The 17,957-nt window shown below is 34.7% G+C and overlaps 1 protein-coding gene and 1 pseudogene across 1 annotated transcript in view; one reads left to right on the plus strand and one right to left on the minus strand.

Moving 5' to 3' along the window:
- AFF4 (ALF transcription elongation factor 4) overlaps positions 1 to 17,957 on the plus strand; it is a 69,405-nt gene that overhangs the window by 16,877 nt on the left and 34,571 nt on the right. Inside the window, exons 2-5 of the mRNA XM_090288344.1 lie at positions 4,463 to 4,589; positions 6,876 to 7,670; positions 9,246 to 9,290; positions 13,112 to 13,198. Coding sequence (XP_090144470.1) covers positions 4,467 to 4,589; positions 6,876 to 7,670; positions 9,246 to 9,290; positions 13,112 to 13,198 — 1,050 coding nt within the window. The 5' untranslated portion in view covers positions 4,463 to 4,466. The remainder of the gene's footprint in view (positions 1 to 4,462; positions 4,590 to 6,875; positions 7,671 to 9,245; positions 9,291 to 13,111; positions 13,199 to 17,957) is intronic.
- On the minus strand, positions 1,742 to 4,312 carry LOC150000815 (exosome complex component RRP43 pseudogene; annotated as a pseudogene).

The raw sequence follows: 17,957 nt of genomic DNA on the forward strand, positions 1-17,957 counted from the left end.
AACATTACTTTTACTGTAACTGCTGCTGCCACTCTTCCACTTCCTCCTCTTGTCTGTCTCTTCCTCTATCCTTTGCTATACACGTGCACGTGCACACACACACACACACACATATATGTAAACATATTAGATATACAGGTAGATGCTGAACCATTTGAGACATGGTAACATTTCAACTGTGTATGCCCTAAGAATCAAGGGCATTCTCCCACATAACCAAATGCAGTTATTATAGTTGAGAAACTTAACATTGAGATGATTATCTGAAGTACCATCAACATTCAGATTTCCCCAAGTTTCCAGTAATGTCCTTCAGAACACTTTCCTCCCCAGGTCTAGGATCTGGGAAATGAAGGATCATTTGTACATTTAGTTGTTGTGTCTTCTTCACTGTAGAAGGTTGTAGAAGTAATCTGCAGTTGTTTTGTTTGTGGAGGGCGTCTTATAGTACTAACATTTTTAAAGAGTACAGGCCAGTTTTACAGTATGTTTCTCAACTTACATTTACCTGCTTACTCATGATTAGTCAGATTAAATATTTTAAGCAGGAAGAATACTTAGGTGGTGGTGTGTCCTATGTGCATCACATTGGAAGGCACATGATGTCAGTTTATTCCATTATTGATGTTAAATCTGATCACTTGATTTAAAGTAGTGTTTACTGTACTCTATTTTAAAGATTTTTTTCTTTGCAACTACTAGCCTGTGGAGCAATACTGATTAACTTCTGCCCCTCCCCCCCATATTTCTCACCCATTGGTTTTAGCATCTGATGATGATTCTTCCCTCAATTATTACTTTGGTGTTTACAAAAAGGCAGTTTTGGGATTCTTTTATTTCTTCTACATGTATTAGCTGGCATTCTTCTATGAAGAAGGACTTTTGTTCCCTGCTTTATTTCTCTTTTTATTCTTTGCTACTATTGCTCTGGACTCAAGAATTCTTTTTTTATTCAATTGGTTATATTCCATTCCTTTTCATTTTGATGCTCATGTTTCTAAATATGACCAATGGAAGAACTTTCAGGCTGGTTCCTGTGCCCTTATGATGTCTTCATCTGTTTTTGAGCATTTTCTTGCTGTTACAAGAATATGTTTTAGGCACACTGGTGTTTTTCCTGCTACATCTTTGGAATTAGCTGTTCTGCCAACTAGTTCTGTTCCATTTTTATGGGGAGTGATGTTAGAAATAAAAATTTGGGTGCTGACGGTGCTTCTTTCTACTCGGGACACTTTCAGTGGACAGAGCTAGAGACTATATGTATTTTTTAAATATAAGCATGAATTCATAACAATACTTCTAATTTCTAATCCCCAAATGTTTTTTCTCCTTATTCCATTCTATATTTGTATTTCTCTTTTCTCCTGGTAAGGTCCGTGATTCCCCAAAAGTCTTAATATATCTACTCATTTGCTCAGTCTTGTAGCAATGAAATTACTACATGATTATCGCTACCAACAAAAAACCGAGTTGAAGATGTTTTTTGTGTTTCTCTCTGTCCATGGACTATTGTTTATAATTGCATGTAATAGATGTGTAAACTTAACAAAAGTACTTGATGGGTGCTTAAAACAATTTACCTTAAGTGATTAAAAAATTTAGATGGAGAACCCTACTTTCTACTTGACAGTTTTCTTTCTTTTTCCCCCAGAAGAATGTAGTTTGGTATTCTTACTAAATAAGCTTTGTGCACAGTGTAATAAATACATTTTTTAAAAATCTGTTTTGAAAATGTGGGTGTTTATTTGGGTTTCATACTCTTATTGGTTTGCCAAAAAGTCTGTTTATTTTTTTCTGTAAAATAAAAGACTAATTTTTCACTTTCACCAATAACTTTATTGATTTGGATATTTTGAGTATGTTTGCTCTCTCCCACTATTGGCTTCCAGTGGGTATAGTCAAGGGGCGCTGCTAATTGTCTTCCAATGCATAAGGCAGCCCCACAGCAGAAAATTATTTGGCCAAAATGTCAGTAGTACCGAAAACTTCACAAACCACTTGGACACGTTTGATTAGTCACAGCACCTTCTCCATACACTGCCACCAATCTTTTTTGGTATTTCAGTTGCATTTTTACCTTTTTTGAAATAATAAAGCATAATATGTTGAAAATGTTGCCTATCTTCTTCCATCTTCAATATTAAAATGGCTGCACAAAAATTCAGCAAGTTTGATTTTTTAAAAATGCATGTGATATGACAGCTGTCAAAATACTATCTAAGAAAATTGTTTCAAATGAAGTTAAAGACAACTAAACACTACTGGAGCCATTGTATGGAAAAAACTAAATGAACTTTTTGGCCAACCCAATACTTCATTCATTAGTTGTTTTACTTCTTTGTGTCTTGTAATTGCTCAGCTCATACAGTCCTGAAGTTTAGCTCCAGTCAGTCCACTTCTACCTGGTTTGTGAAGACAGCATAGCTTGCCTTCCTCAGCCATTACTACTGTTAGGGTTCCAGGTGCCAGATGTTCCTCCTCTTAGTAGGGCCAGCTATAAGCAGAGAGTTAGAAAACACTGCAAAGGAAGTAGCAACTGGACGAGTTCTAATATTCAAATAACTTTTCTTCATTAAATTAACTTCTGCTGAAGCAGTCCTCCCTCATTTATAGTAATTTCAGGCAACTGTACATTTTTAAAAGCTGCTTACAAAGCAAATGTGCAGGCATCCAAAATATTTCCATCATAGTCGAGGCAAATGAGATTACAGTGTAGAAACTAAGCATGCTTTCCTTGAGAAATGCATAAGTCCTCTTTCTGAATTATCTGTGAATTTTCCATGACATCTGCAGTGAACTGGCTAGCCACTTGTGCCTCTTCTTCGGGTGGTCCAGACCGAAATCTTGAGGAACACAGAGGTGGTAGATCCACATTAGGAACAACATATCCTTTATCGGGGGCATCTGTTTGTGGTGCTGCAAATTCTGCAAATTACTGTAGTATTTCCCAGCTTCACTAAAGCAGAACCATCTATAGTACTATTGAACCTATGTTAACAGTGTGGTTCTGAATTCACCAAGTTCTCTTCCATCAGGATGGCAGCTCTTTCAAAATTCTCCTGTAGTACTCCAGAGGTTTCACAGTTTTGAACCAGCTGCCATCTTCCCGCCTGCATGCCTGTGCCTGACAGTGTTTTAAAAATATTATTTTATCTAGTGGCCCCTTAGGTTTTGTTCTGGTATAGCAATTTGCTAATTTTACAGTCTGAATCCTATTTTAGTACAGTAGTTGCATGGATCCTGAGGGATATGCTATAAAATAGTTTTGCCTGTACTGCAGAAATACACTTCAAATTGACTCATTTAAATTTCATGTTACTTTTAGGGGAACTCAGATTACTGGAATGATTGTTTTTTAGGAAACTTTATTTTACCTTAGACAGAGATATTGATATTCAAAGAAACAGAAAAATAAAAGTGGAGCCTATGAATTAGATGCAAAAATAAATCAGATCAGAAAAAAAATTAGAAAACAAGAGCTACAACTGGGATTTTGTTCCTCTAAGTAATCTGTTAATTTAATCTGAGATTCTTGGCAGTCTTGTTAAAAGAGGAAATATTCAGTTGGATGGCTTTCATTGTTTAAGAAAAGATAACAAAAGTTTTTTGTAATTGTCTAAAAATGCTACACAGGTATAACCTAATTTTTCCCTTTGACCTCCAACAGGACTTTCTTCTTTTCTTTTCTTTTTTCTAAATCAAAACTAGAATTGTTTAATTTGTCTCCCGGGAAGAGTGTTACACAGCCCCTGGTAATTCCTTGTCCCAGGGTTTGAAAACCTTTTTCCTTATTATCTATTTAATCAAAGTCCCCAATGCTGTAAATAAACTATTTCAACACAATTTTGACTACTATTACTAACCTAGGTTAATTTTAGATTCTATTGTGAAAAGCCATTTATTGAGGTGTTAATTTAAATATTAATGTATTTAGAGCAGAAGTGTCGTTTTTTTAGGGAATCTAGAGCAACCGCAGAGCTGAGGTCAAACTGCCATAAGGATGGACACCAAGGAAGCTGTGTTTGGGGCAAAAAGAAATCCGGATAAGGTAGATGCAAAGGAGAGAAAAGCACTAAACCCTGGTTGGGAGGGGTTGGGAGGTGGGAGTAGGTTGTATGTCTCTAATGGCAAAGAATAGTTAGATTTCTGAAGAGGAAGCCATGGAAGGGTTGTAGGAAATATTAAGGATTTGGGTTTAAATACTACTTTTCCTCTCAGTGTATACATTTTACCTGACTTTTAGCTAGTAGAATAATTTAAAAGTTGGTAAGGTTAAGTGTTTCACTGAGATGGTATTAGTTGATAAAACCATTGCCAAAACCCAGCTTCAGAACTAATGTCTGTTATTACTTGGAAGTCCAAAGGAAATCTCTGTTTGAAACAATAAACTGACAAATCAGTACAGAAGATTTAATTTTTCCTTTTTTGTTTTGTGGTGTAAAGATTGCATTTCTCTCCATAGCAACATGAACCGTGAAGACCGGAATGTGCTGCGAATGAAAGAACGGGAAAGGCGGAATCAGGAAATACAACAGGGTGAAGACGCCTTCCCTCCCAGTTCTCCTCTTTTTGCAGAGCCATACAAAGTTGTAAGTGGTTCTTCTCTGACTGTCGTTTTTCCCCAATACATTTTTGCTTTAAAATGTTAAAACTTAAATTTTTATATCAGAAAAGAGTTATTATGTATACCATTTAACATTTTTTTCTTTCCTCTAAGTAGACTACACTTTGTTGGAGACTTTCATTGGAATATGACATGCATACAGTAAAATATACAAATTGTGTTATAGCTAAAAGAATTTTCACAACATGAACAACCTGTTATAATAAGTACCTAGATCAAGAAATAGAGTATTCCTAGGGCCCTAAAGTTGTCCTCATTGCCCGCTCTGGGCAGGTATTTCACTTTTCCAAGCCTTGAATTAAATCAAAATTTTGTGAATCAATCTGCATTGTCTGCTGTGTCCTAGGGTCTTGGGGTATCAATCAAAGATAAATATATTTCAAAGATTCTTTTGTTTTCCCTATTTCTTTGCTTACTTGTTTTAGTTTTGTGGCTTATAGTATGTTTGAATAAATGTATCTTCAGTAGCAATCTGTTTTTTTTTCTTCCTGTTATCACATACTAAATTCTCTGATTTTCTTTCTTAATGTATTTAATACTAATTAACAATATCAGATTTAGATTAAAGTATGTTGCTAGAGATGTTCAATAAATGGAACCAATTGTTATTTTTATAATGGCCGTTGTGCTTGATTTGGGATTATATAAAACACTGAATGATACCACTTCTAATGACTAATGTAGCTGTAGGGACCACAAATGTCTATTTTAATATTTGATTTAGCTTTGGGTTTCATTTGAGTATTTTTACATTTTAAAGACTTATACTGTGTATAATAGCTATAATACAATGTATAGCAGTAGTAACGACCATTATTGGCATATAGTATGAGATTGAGAGTGTACTAAACCTTTTTTTGGATGAAATATAAATGTAACACCATATTCTGTGTTTACCCTTATAACATTTGTTGTTTATGGAAACTAATATATAAGATATATAAAAGCCACATATTGAGAGCTGTTGAGGGTTTTCTAATTAAAGGCAGTTATACTGACATCATTTATATGAGTGTAACACAAAACCTAGAATTTGGAATTAGGGATTAGTCATACTTCCATTTATTTTGTGATTATATTATGATGAATTGGGTTTTATTTCTAATTGTGATATTGTCTATAAATTACGGTGTATTTATCTGTCTTGTTTAATAGGGATCAGATTGATTTTCAAATAATTTAAACTCATTATTGATTTATGCCAGCCTCAAAATACAATTGTGTGGCTGAGTCTTGATTTCCTTTTAATATAATTAGTGACATTTCTTCCATGTGTATGAATTTGAAAGAGTGCTAAAGCTTGTAGACATCTTAGACTTTCTTATTATCCAAGAAGAATTCTTGAATTTTAAAATAGGTACGCTGACTTCAAATATTAGAGCATTTATTAGTAAGAATTAATAGTATTTAAAATATTTATTCATTTGTTTACTTATAAAATTAAATTTATTGGGGAGGATTTAAAACTTTTTTTAAAGTATATTTTATTGATTATGTTGTTACAGTTGTCCCAATTTCTTTTCCCTTTGTTCCCCTCTGCCCAGTACCCCCCTTCCTTCCATCAATCCCACCCTCCTTAATTCATGTCCATGGGTCTTTCATATAAGTTCCTTGGCTTCACCCTTTTCTATATTATTCTTAACTTCCTCTTGTCTATTTTGTACCAACCAATTATGCTTCTTAATTCCTGTACCATTTCAAAACTTTTATTAGTGGATTTTTCATTCTTAATTTGTTGCTGGAACTTTTAACTTGATGACTCAAAGTAACAAAGGAATTAAAATTTAAAAATCCATTGGATATAACTTGTTTCACTAAATTTTTGTTTTTGATTCTAACTATAGATTGAATTATAAGAAGTATATAATGTTTTCCTAGACTGCCACTATTCATTAATCTGCTGACCTGGAACTTAATTACATGAAGACAGGTTACTTTTCCTGCTCCTCAAAAGATTTTCACTACTGTTTCAGTATATTTATTGGTGAAATACGGGTTTCCTTCCCTCCTGAAATCTATTATATATGTTTTTCAGTGTCCTATAGAATATTTGTGTTTTAGTGTGAATATTTTTCACTTTCAGTCCATTTTTTTCAATATAAAAATTATATATTTGGAGTTTGCTTTGAATTATGAACCTTAAGAGGAAAGACCACATCCATTTGAAGTTTGGAAAGTCAGTTTAGAAACATCTTTTATTTTTATGCTACTTGTACATTTATATTTTACTCTTTTTTTTTTTTTTTTGTAGACTAGCAAAGAAGATAAGCTCTCAAGTCGTATTCAGAGTATGCTTGGAAACTACGATGAAATGAAGGATTTCATAGGCGACAGATCTATACCAAAGCTTGTTGCAATTCCCAAGCCTACTGTACCACCGACAGCAGATGAAAAATCTAATCCAAATTTCTTTGAACAGAGACATGGGAGCTCTCATCAGAGTAGCAAATGGACTCCAGTAGGACCTGCACCCAGCACTTCTCAGTCTCAGAAACGGTCCTCAGGCTTGCAGAGTGGACATAGTAGCCAGCGGACCACAGCAGGTGGCAGTGGTGGCAGTAATAGTAGTAGCCAGAGGCATGACCGTGACTCCTATAGCAGTAGTGGGAGCAGTAGCCGAAAAAAAGGCCAGCATGGATCAGAACACTCCAAATCACGCTCTTCCAGCCCTGGAAAACCCCAGGCTGTTTCTGCATTAAGCTCAAGTCATTCCAGGTCTCATGGGAATGATCACCATAGCAAGGAACATCAGCGTTCCAAATCACCTCGGGATGCTGATGCAAACTGGGATTCTCCTTCCCGTGTACCTTTTTCAAGTGGGCAGCACTCAAGTCAGTCTTTCCCACCTTCATTGATGTCAAAGTCCAGTTCAATGTTACAGAAACCCACTGCCTATGTGCGGCCCATGGATGGACAGGAGTCAGTGGAACCAAAGCTGTCCTCTGAGCACTACAGCAGTCAATCCCATGGCAACAGTGTGGCTGAATTGAAGCCCAGCAGCAAAGCACATCTCACCAAGCTGAAAATACCTTCCCAACCACTGGATGTAAGTCACACAGTTAGAGCTTTTAGTATTGTGACTGTGAAGCAGTGTCCTATGAAATTATGTTTGAACTTAAACTGTGTTTTTGTTTTAATAGTAAGGAGTGTAAAAGTTTTAAGGGAAGACTTGTGATTGACTCCCACGTGTATCCCTAGAGCTGATAGCTTCTTCTTTTGGGCAGTGGAGAAAATGTCATTCACTATTTCAAGTATCAAAATGATGAGTCAGTTATAGAACAAGAGTATGATCTATGAATATCTTAGACTTCCTCCTTTTGATTTTATGGAATAATACATCTTGTGTTCTTTTGCTTTAAAAAATTGTAATTTGTATTTTCATAGTGATACTCATGAATGAGATGCGGGCCGTGATTCATTGTAGATGTTGGAAGTTTTTCAGGTCCTTGGTGATGATAATGTTATATGATTTGAATGCTGTGATTCTTTTCTCTGGTTACACTTAAGATCTGAGGCAGCTTCTCCAGACTCATAGTGGTGGTTTGAAATTTACAGTGTTTAGAACTACATATCAAAGCATGATATTTAGAATAATGAAGGAAATTAAATAGCTGAATTTTTCTTTTAATGCAGTTTTGCAATAAAAAAATTTTTTAGCTAATGTTAGGAGCTGAAAATCATAGCTCATAGCTTAAAACAATGGGGGAAGAAGGGTCAGGTATAGGTAAAATGCTATTTTGAGAACATTTAAAAATTTTTCTGTGGCCATGGGAAACTCATTGTTGATGGCATTTGTCATCTAATTACTCCTTTCAAGAGAATAAAGTGGTAATTTGTTTTTTCTTCAAATAACATAATCCTTAGGATTAGATTTAGGTTCAGACTCCAGCTCTTAATTCCTGTTTGTTCCTTTATATTTATTTTTTTAAGGTTTTATTTATTTACTTTCAGAGAGATGGGAAGGGAGGGAGAAAGAGAGGAAGAGAAACATCAATGTGTGGTTGGCTCTCTTGTGCCCCCAACTGGGGACCTAGTCCACAACCCAGGCATGTGCCTTGACTGGGAATCAAACCGGCAACCCTTAGGTTCACAGGCCGACACCCAATCCACTGAGCCCCACCAGCCAGGGCTGTGCGTATAAGTAAACAACTTAACTTCCACATTTAAGAAAGGTTTTGTAAAATGTCCATTGTGTTCCACACAAGTAATCTTTGAATAATACTGGTTTTATGCTCTTAGTATATGTGAAATGATGTTTCTCAGTATCTTGGTACATTTTGTATGTAAATTTTAAAATTTTTGACAAGCTGCTCACCTGAAAAATTACATTTAAAAATTATTTCTAATCTAAGTATAAGAAAATTTAAAACTTGAAAAATATAAAATTTTAAATTCATGTATAGTTTGGTGATTGAAATTTTTTAGTTTTTGGAAAATTCGTATTTAAGAAAATTAGTCCAAAGATTCTGATAGTGTTCGGATGTGGAGTAATGAGATCGTAAGTAATTTTTTAAATTGAATTTCATTTCTAATAATGCTGTTGAATTTGTGCAACAAATGATAAAAATCTAATAATAAATGACTTTGAATCTAATTTGTCTTTCTTTCCCTCTTTCTTAAGGCATCTGCATCTGGTGATGTGAGCTGTGTGGATGAAATTCTTAAAGTAAGTTGTGTGTTTTCTTTTTAATAGTTTCAGCTCTTTTAATTAACCCTCTTATTCCTTTTCCCCTCTATTTCACAAAGGATCTGAAGCAACAGATTGCTCACATGTATGACTTATATTCATCAAAAATAATTGGCTCTATTATGCTTATGTTCATACTTAGATTCTAAACCACTTGATTCGTTTACTGTTTGTCTTCAAAGAGCGGTTTTTGTTTGTTTTTAAGTAAAAAAATAAATTCAGTCTTAATTGTTTGCCGTAAAAAGAGGAAGAAACCAAATATAACTGTACTTTCTCAGGTTTATCTGTTAATAATTTGAATGGCTAAAATCTCAATAGTTTTATCAGTCAAACCATCATACTGAAAATAACTTCTTTTGTAATTCATTTGTACATACTGATCAAATCCTACACTGTAAGACCTCCTCTGAATACTGCATATTTTGAGTGTTTAATGGAATATGTTTAAAACTGACACATGACCAAAAAGTATATTCCTACAATGGGAAAAGAAAACGAAAAAGTCCAGTGAATTAATAAGTGACAATAACTACTTTTGACTCAATGGAGAAAAACTGTAAGAAACGTTACATATATTTTGTGCAAGAGCTTCTAGGTTTTTGTGTCTATGCTTGCAGTTCATTATGGATACTTTTGAAAGATTACTTGCATTGGCTGCTTTTGCTTTATTCTCTCCTCTCCCTTAGCCCAGTATGATTTCTCTTTTACCTCTGCTGTTTTGCTGAATCTGTTCTGTAACGTCACTGGGGACTTCATTCGAGTTTTGTACTCTTTCCACTGTTTTAAAGAGTTGTTATTTTTTCCTTTTGGAAACATCAGTCTGCCTTTCTTGACTGTTGTTATGCTTCATTGTTTTTATTTTCCACTCACCTCTCTTGTCTCTCATTCTCTGCCTTTGGAGAACCTTTATGTCTTCTCTTACTTCTTAAATATGGGTGCATTTTCTAGCCTCTCCTCTTCTTTTTGCTCTTTTATTGCCTTTTTCTCCATTTTTGGCTTTATCTATTAGATAGCTATTTAGTCTTTCTCTTCTGCCTTGGTCTCCTTTGGTTTTTGGTTTATGCCTCTTAATTGCTTTTTAGCTGGGTCTCCATTTGGATTTCTCCCTGCTGCTGCATTTCCTTCCATTAGTGGTGCCTCCATTCCCCCATGTTTGTAAGTGTAGAATCCTAATTATCTCTTACTTCTTTCTCTCATGTTCTATTTAATCACTAAACTACACGTAGACTTTGAAGATTCCTTGAAAATATACCTTTATTTCCATTTCTGCCACCTGAGCTTCAATAACAGCAATATACAGTCCTCACTCTGCCTTTCTGCCTTCAGTCTCCCTGCTCATCTCTCTTCTGTATTGCTACCATAGTCTTTGCCTCAGTCCTTTATCTTCATAAATTAATACACTTTCTGGAAATTTTCAGTGGCTCTCTGAGGCCCATACAAAGAATAGTGTCCAAATTTAACATTCTAGACCTTCCCCAGGCCAGTCCTAGCCTCTCCCACTACTGATTGACCAAACTGGTTTCCCTAAGTGATATACTTTCTTCCTCTTCTACCTTTTTTAAAGAAAACTTCATGGAACATGTATCTCCTTCCTCTTCAATTACATATAGATTCTGTTTTTTTCTTAGAATCCTATTGAAATTTCTCTTCCCCCTATATCAGACTATCAGGAACCACAGTTATGAACTCTTTCCTTTGATTTTCATATAGCATTCGTTTTTCATTTGTCATGTACATAAGAAGACTAAGGGAGCACATATCTTTCCCCCAAATCCTTAAAAGTGCATGGCATACTAATAGCTAGAAGAAATCTTAGATTTTCTTATATTTAATTGTTTCTTTGATATTGTTGACAGTTTATTCTACATTTTATATATACAGGATGGCACAAGGCCTCAGGGAGAGTTAAATAGATTTTCTGTTGATGGTATTTTGGTATTTAAGGTATAAAATGCCAGCACTGAAAACCTGGGGTATATGATTTTCTATTTTCTTTCCCCTTCCCTATGCCCAGTGTGCAAGGAACTTCGGGTCTGAATTCCCTTCATGTTTTCTTGATATTTGTAGTCATACTGTTTCTATGAACAGACTTGAAGAAAAAAATTTAATCTAAAAGTAATATGTATTTACTGTAAAAATAAAATATTTTTTAATTCAAACCTTACTAATTGAATACCTACCATGTGTTAAGCATTGGGATACAGTGGTGATAATAATGATACTGTTGCAACCTTTGAGCTGACATGCTAGAGCAATATGTAGGAAATCAACTATATAACATTATTTCAGTAAGTGAAATACCATTAAGAAGTAAAGCAACATTGTAAGAGAATAAAGAGCAATAACAGTGCAGGAGGTTGTTCTGGTTCAAGTAGTATAGACTGTATCAAGTGCCTGTCTTTTGCCCCTTCTGTCATTCTATTACCCAAAGGTAGCTACTGTTAACTATTTTCTAGAGATTTTTTTCATATATAAACATCTACATGATTTGTGCTTATCACTTAAGTAATATACAGTGGATATCATTTCATATCAGTATTTAAATTTCTCATTTTACTGTCTGCTTGGTGTTCTATTATATGGGTGTCTGGTAATTTAATTATTCCTGTGTTGTTGGACATTTAGGTTGCTTCCATTTTTTAAGTGTGAGCTGCTTGAATGTGTATCTTTACATAACTATGTGGGTATAAGCTGTAAGGTAAATTCCTAAAAGTTACACTACCTTTATTATATTTTTTCTGTATACCTGAAAGTTTACTTTGAGCTAAATGCCAGAATAAACACCTTCCTCCTTAATCCCAAGTTTGATGCCTCTCTCCCCCCTGCTCCACTAACACACACATTGTGATCTTACCCAAACCTCTGCTTGGACTTACTTGGCATATGCTTAGATAGAAGGTATTGAATAAAATCAGACTTTTGGCCTTGCTTGTTTGTCTTCCTGCTTGTGTTTTTGATATCTCTCTCCTGAATTTCCTGACCAAAATTTCCTATCAATAAATAGGCTCTGTGGCCCAGAGGCGGATTAAGGTCGGTTGAGGCCCCAGGCACAGAAGAAAATATTGGGCCCCTTAAAAAAAAGAGACAGGGAAAATAAAAATACATGTTAACCATATTTTATGCTGCATAGTAATGAAGCCAAACTTGGTGTCATTAAAAAAAAGTGTAAAGTTGGGGTTTTGCGAGGCCCTTCAGAAGTCCAGGGCCAGGGCGCATGCTGGGTGTGCCCGCTGTTAAATCCGCCTCTGCTGTGGCCAGACCTCTTAGGATGAAATTCTGTGTTCCTTACCAATGAACCTTGAATAAATAACTGTGCTTCAGTTTCATCCTACATAGACTTAGGATAATGATGGTATTTACCTCGTAATGTCATTTGTGAGCACTATATGAGTAATAGACATGTAAAACACTTAGCATAATATCTGGCTCATTACAGGTACACAAAAATAAATATTAGCTGCTTTTATTATTATCCCCCTCCTCCCATTCCCACAGCAAGCTCTTCCTCAGTAGCATTTTACTATGTGCCTTGTATTTGATTACAGGCTGATTTCTGTAACTATTCACAGGTTTCATCTTAATTCAAAGCTCCTTGAAGCCACAGAGTGTATATTGTTTTTCTATTACCTGACCCATAGTGCCTTGCACACAACTGTGCTTAATTAATATTTATTGATTAAATATGTATACTTTTGGAGGAGCAATTATGAAACCAGCATTTATAATACAAATCTGGTTTTTAGCTGTATAATTTTTATCCTTGATCTGGTTGAAAACAAACTGTAATAATTACATTTCAGGAGATGACGCATTCATGGCCTCCCCCTCTAACGGCTATTCATACACCATGCAAAACAGAACCTTCCAAATTTCCTTTTCCAACTAAGGTAAGTAAATAAAATGTGTCTTTGATACTATAAGAAAACTCTAAATGGCTTGACTAAAAGTATATGAATTCAAAATTGTCTTGCCATTCCCATTTTAGTGGGAGACAGACAACAAATGAGAATAGGTAAGTTCAGCTAGCCATAACTGGTATGAAGAAAATAAAACCGATAGTGGACTCGAGAGTGATTTAGATTGAGAGGTACTTGAAAAGCTTGGAAGGCAATATGGGGAAGAGTGTTTTAAATTTGTTGCAAACTATTATGGTATTCTAGGCTACAGGTAGTAAGATCTTGTCAAACTGTTGTCTGAAAAACTCCTTTCCATAGGACATAGAAACCATCTTTATGTCTTATGAAAAAGGTTCCTCAGACAAAAATTCCAGTCTCAACTAAAATCAGCATATTTTTTTTTGACATTAAATTATGCAAGCATACATTCTCCTGTGTAGTTGGACCAGGACTTCTAATAATAGCCTTCCTAGTTCTGTCTCATCCATCTCATCTAACCCTAACCCTTTGTAACACTTTTTTTTTTAAATTCTCACTCGAGGTTACGTTTATTGGTTTTAGAGAGGGCGGGGGAGGGAGATACATTGATCGGTTACCTCTTGTATGAATACCAACTGGCTATCGAACCCGCAACCTAGGTATGTGCTCTGATAGGGGATTGAACCTGTAACCTTTGGTGCAGGGTGACGCTCCAACCAACTGAGCCACCCAGCCAGGGTCCTTTGTAAGACTTTTCATATGCATTTACATGCTTATGTATGTAATCATTACATGTAACCATTTTCTCATTAATTTCTTTACAGATTATTGTTCTGTAGTTTTAATCAGTCAGCAATATATCTTAGAGTGCTTTCCTTGTTATTATACACGTATATATTACCTATAGATTATAAATAGATAATATATTACATAGAGAGGTATATCATTTTTTTAAATTGCATCCATAGTATAAATGTATCTTATTTAGCGTTGTCCCTTTGGTATTTAAGTTTGCCAAGTTTTCGTTTCTGTAAACTTTAGTTTAGGGGATATCTTTATTCATGCCTTCTTGCATGCATGCAAGTTTCTTTTGGGAAAAAAAGCAAGAAGTAGAATTACTGTGTATTGGAAGTGTATGCATAATATATACTCTTATATTCCTTCTCTTAACTTTTGTATCAGTTAGTGCTCTCACTTGTATTCCCTGTTTTTCCTCACCTGCATTTGTTATTTTAACCACCAATCTTTTGGGTGAAAAATGGCATTCCATTTCTTGAATTGCTAGTGAAGTTCATCAGCTTCACACATTTGTCATTCGTTTGATTTTTGTATGGATGAATTTGTCAATTTCCTCTAACCTTTGAGGTTGCATCTTTTACCTGTGAATTTTAGAAGGATTTCTATTTTTTGTTTTATGTTGTTTTGTCTGAATTCTGGATTCCAATTTTCTTTTACTACATGTTACCAATGTATTTCCCAGAGTCCTTTTTAAGTTTTATGGTCTAGAAGGTTTTTAATTTTGATGAATAAATATCTTTTACTTTCTTGTAGCTTTTGCTTTTTAATTTACTGTTAAAGACTATTCATTCCATAGGATTATAAATATATCCTTTTATTTTTCTTTTAATATAATTGCAGCTTAGTTTTTTCTGTTTATATTTAATCTGGTTTATTTTTGTGAATGATGTTAGGTAGAGATAGAACTTCCTGCCTGTATGTGTGCCATACCACTCTTCTACTCGTTGCACCTTATCTTAGCCAAAAGGCCAAGAAGTGACCTTTTACTTTTTAAATCAACTTTTACAAATGAAAAATGCACATGTATACAAGATGCAATGTGAGTTTTAATAGATGTATGTACCTTTGTAACCACTACCCTAATCAATAATTAGAATATTTCCATCACTCCTAAAATTTCCTTACATTCCTTTGCAGTCCACCTCACTCACCACTGACCCCACACATTGTTGATTTGTTTTATGTTCTTTTAGATAAGTTTTGCTTTTTCTTGAATTTTATATAAATGGAATCCATTCAAGTGTTTACTTCTTTTGTATATATGGCTACCTTCTTTTGGTCAGCATATACTTTTGGAATTCCTCCATGTCTTGAATGTATCAATAATTTGTTCCTTTTTGAGTTCCTTTTTATTTCTGTTGTATGAAAATACCAAAATTTATCTATTCACTGGTTGGTGAACACTTGAGTTTTTTCCAGATTTGGACTATTAAGAGTAAAGTATAGCCCTGACTGGTGTGGCTCAGTGGATTGAACGCCGGCCTGCGAATGGAAAAAGGTCACCTGTTTGATTCCCAGTCAGGGCACATGCCTGGGCGCCATGCCAGATCCCCAATTGGGAGTGTGTGAGAGGCAACTGATCAGTATCTCTCGCACACTGATGTTTCCCTGCCTCTCTTTCTCCCTTCCTTCCCTTCTCTCTATAAGTAAATAAAGAAAATCTTTTTTTTTTTTTAAGAAAAAGTATAAAAATTAACTTAAAAGTCTCTGTATGGGTAAATACAGGGTCATATGGTAAAAAGTAGAATTACTGGGTTATATGTTTTTTTAATTAAAAAAATTTTTTTAATACTCACCCAAGAATATGTTTTTATTGATTTTAGAGAGAGAGAGGAAGGGAGAGAATGGGAGAGAGAGAGGAAGGGAGAGGAAGGGAGAGAATGGGAGAGAGAGAAACATCAATTGATTGCCTCCTGTGCTTCCTGTCCTCACTGACAGGGGATTGAAACTGTAGCCCAGGTACGTGCCCTGACCAGGTATCGAACCTGCAACCCTTTGGTGTACGGGACGATGCTCCAACCAACTGAGCCACCCAGCCAGGGCTACTGGGTCACATGTTGAGTGCGTATTAAATTAATACTAAGCTGAAAACTAGTTTTCCAAAGTGATTATATCAGACTCCTACTTCTTCCCATCCCATCTCCCAGCAGGTGTGATAGATTTTGTTCTCCCTCCTTGCCTAAATTTGGTATTGTCAACCATTTAGTTTTAGCCATTTTACTGGGCAGGCATATCTCATTTTGGTTTTAATTTGTATTTCCCTGGTGACAAATGATGTTGAAGTTTTTTTACATGAGCTAATTAACCCTTTTTTTTTTTTCCCCCCCCAAAAATCTTTTGCCTTTTTTGTGTGGGTGGTGGTGGTGGTGGCAGGGTTGGATGTTTTGTATGTGCTTTTTTCTTTTGTCTTTGGTTTTGGTATCAGGGTAGTACTGGCTTCCTAACATGAGCAAGGAAATGTTCCCTTATCTTTACTTTCTGAAATAATTTTTAAAATATTAGTATTAATTCTTCCTTGAATATCGAATATAATTCAACAGTGAAGCTGTCTATCTGGACCTGTAGAGTTCTGTTAGAAGGTTGTAAATTGCAAATTCAATTTCTTTGTTAAGCATAGAGCTATTCAGATTTTTTATTCCTTATGTGAGTTTATTTCATCTAAGTAGTCAAATTTGTTGTCATAGATATAGTTACAATATATACTTATTCTTTTAATGTCTATAGGATCTATAGTAGAGTTCTTTTCCCCCCTGATATTAATGATTTGTATTTTTTGTCTTTGATCATTCTAGCTAGAATTTATCAGTTTTAGCAATAATTTCCAAGAACCATCTTAGTTTTTCTGTTTTTTACCTCTTTGATTTTTGCTTTTATTGTGACTATTTTCTTCTTTCTACTTATTCTGGGTTATATTTGCTCTTCTTCTAACTTGTTACGGTGGAAACTTAGATTATAGAGTGGAAACATTTCTTGTTTTAAGTATTTAAAACGACTGATTTCCCTCTAGGCCCTGCTTTAGTTGTATCTCATCAATTGTGATATATTGTGTTTTTATTATAATTTAATGCAAAATATTTCCTAAGTGACTTTTATCCATGCATTATTTAGAAGTATGTGTTTTTATTTTCAACTATTTAAGGATTTTCCAGATATCATTTTGTTAATTGATTTCTAATTTATTCTTTTCAGACAATATATGCTCTATAATTTCAGTCCTTTTCAATTTACGTAAATGTTTATGGCCTAGTATATGATCTTCTTAGTGACTGTTTCCTGTACATTAGATAGAGTATGTTCTATATTGTCAGATCAAGTTGGCTGGGAGTAGTTAAGTAATCTATATTTTTACTGACTTTCTGTGTACTCTTTCAGTTGCTGAAAGGAGTGTTAACATCTGCATCTGTATTTGCTATCTGTTTCTTTTGGTTCTGTCTGTTTTTAGTTCATGTATGTTGTAGCTTTGTTATTAGATATAGCATTCAGGAGTGCTGTGTCTTTCTGATGAACTGATCCTCTTTTTAAGTTATGAGATGTCTCTTTATATATGTTAATTAATGCTTGTTTTAAAATCTACATTGTCTGATATTCATGTACGCACTCCAGCTTTCACTTAGTCTCTCGCATATTATTTAACAACTATGCCTCTTTTTTTAATTATAAAATTAAAGCTTGAGTTTATTAGAAGACTTTGAATATAAGTTCATAATTCTGGCTAATCCCTACGTTTTCTTTTTTGGGGTAACAGTTTTATTGAGCTATAATATACGTATCATTGAATTCATCCATTTAAAATGTACAATTCACTGGTTTTTAGTATGTTTGAGCTGTTTAACCAGCAAGACTATTATTTCAGAACATTTTCCTCACCCCGAAAAGAAACCCTGCTGAAGGATTTTAGCAGTTAGTTACCCTTTTATATCCTCCAACCATTCCCCACCCCCCAGCCCTAGGCAACCAAACACTAATCTTAAGT

The sequence above is a fragment of the Furipterus horrens genome, unplaced genomic scaffold, assembly GCF_987537825.1.
Source record: "Furipterus horrens unplaced genomic scaffold, mFurHor1.1.pri manual_scaffold_10, whole genome shotgun sequence".
In the NCBI taxonomy this organism is placed as follows: Eukaryota; Metazoa; Chordata; class Mammalia; order Chiroptera; family Furipteridae; genus Furipterus; species Furipterus horrens.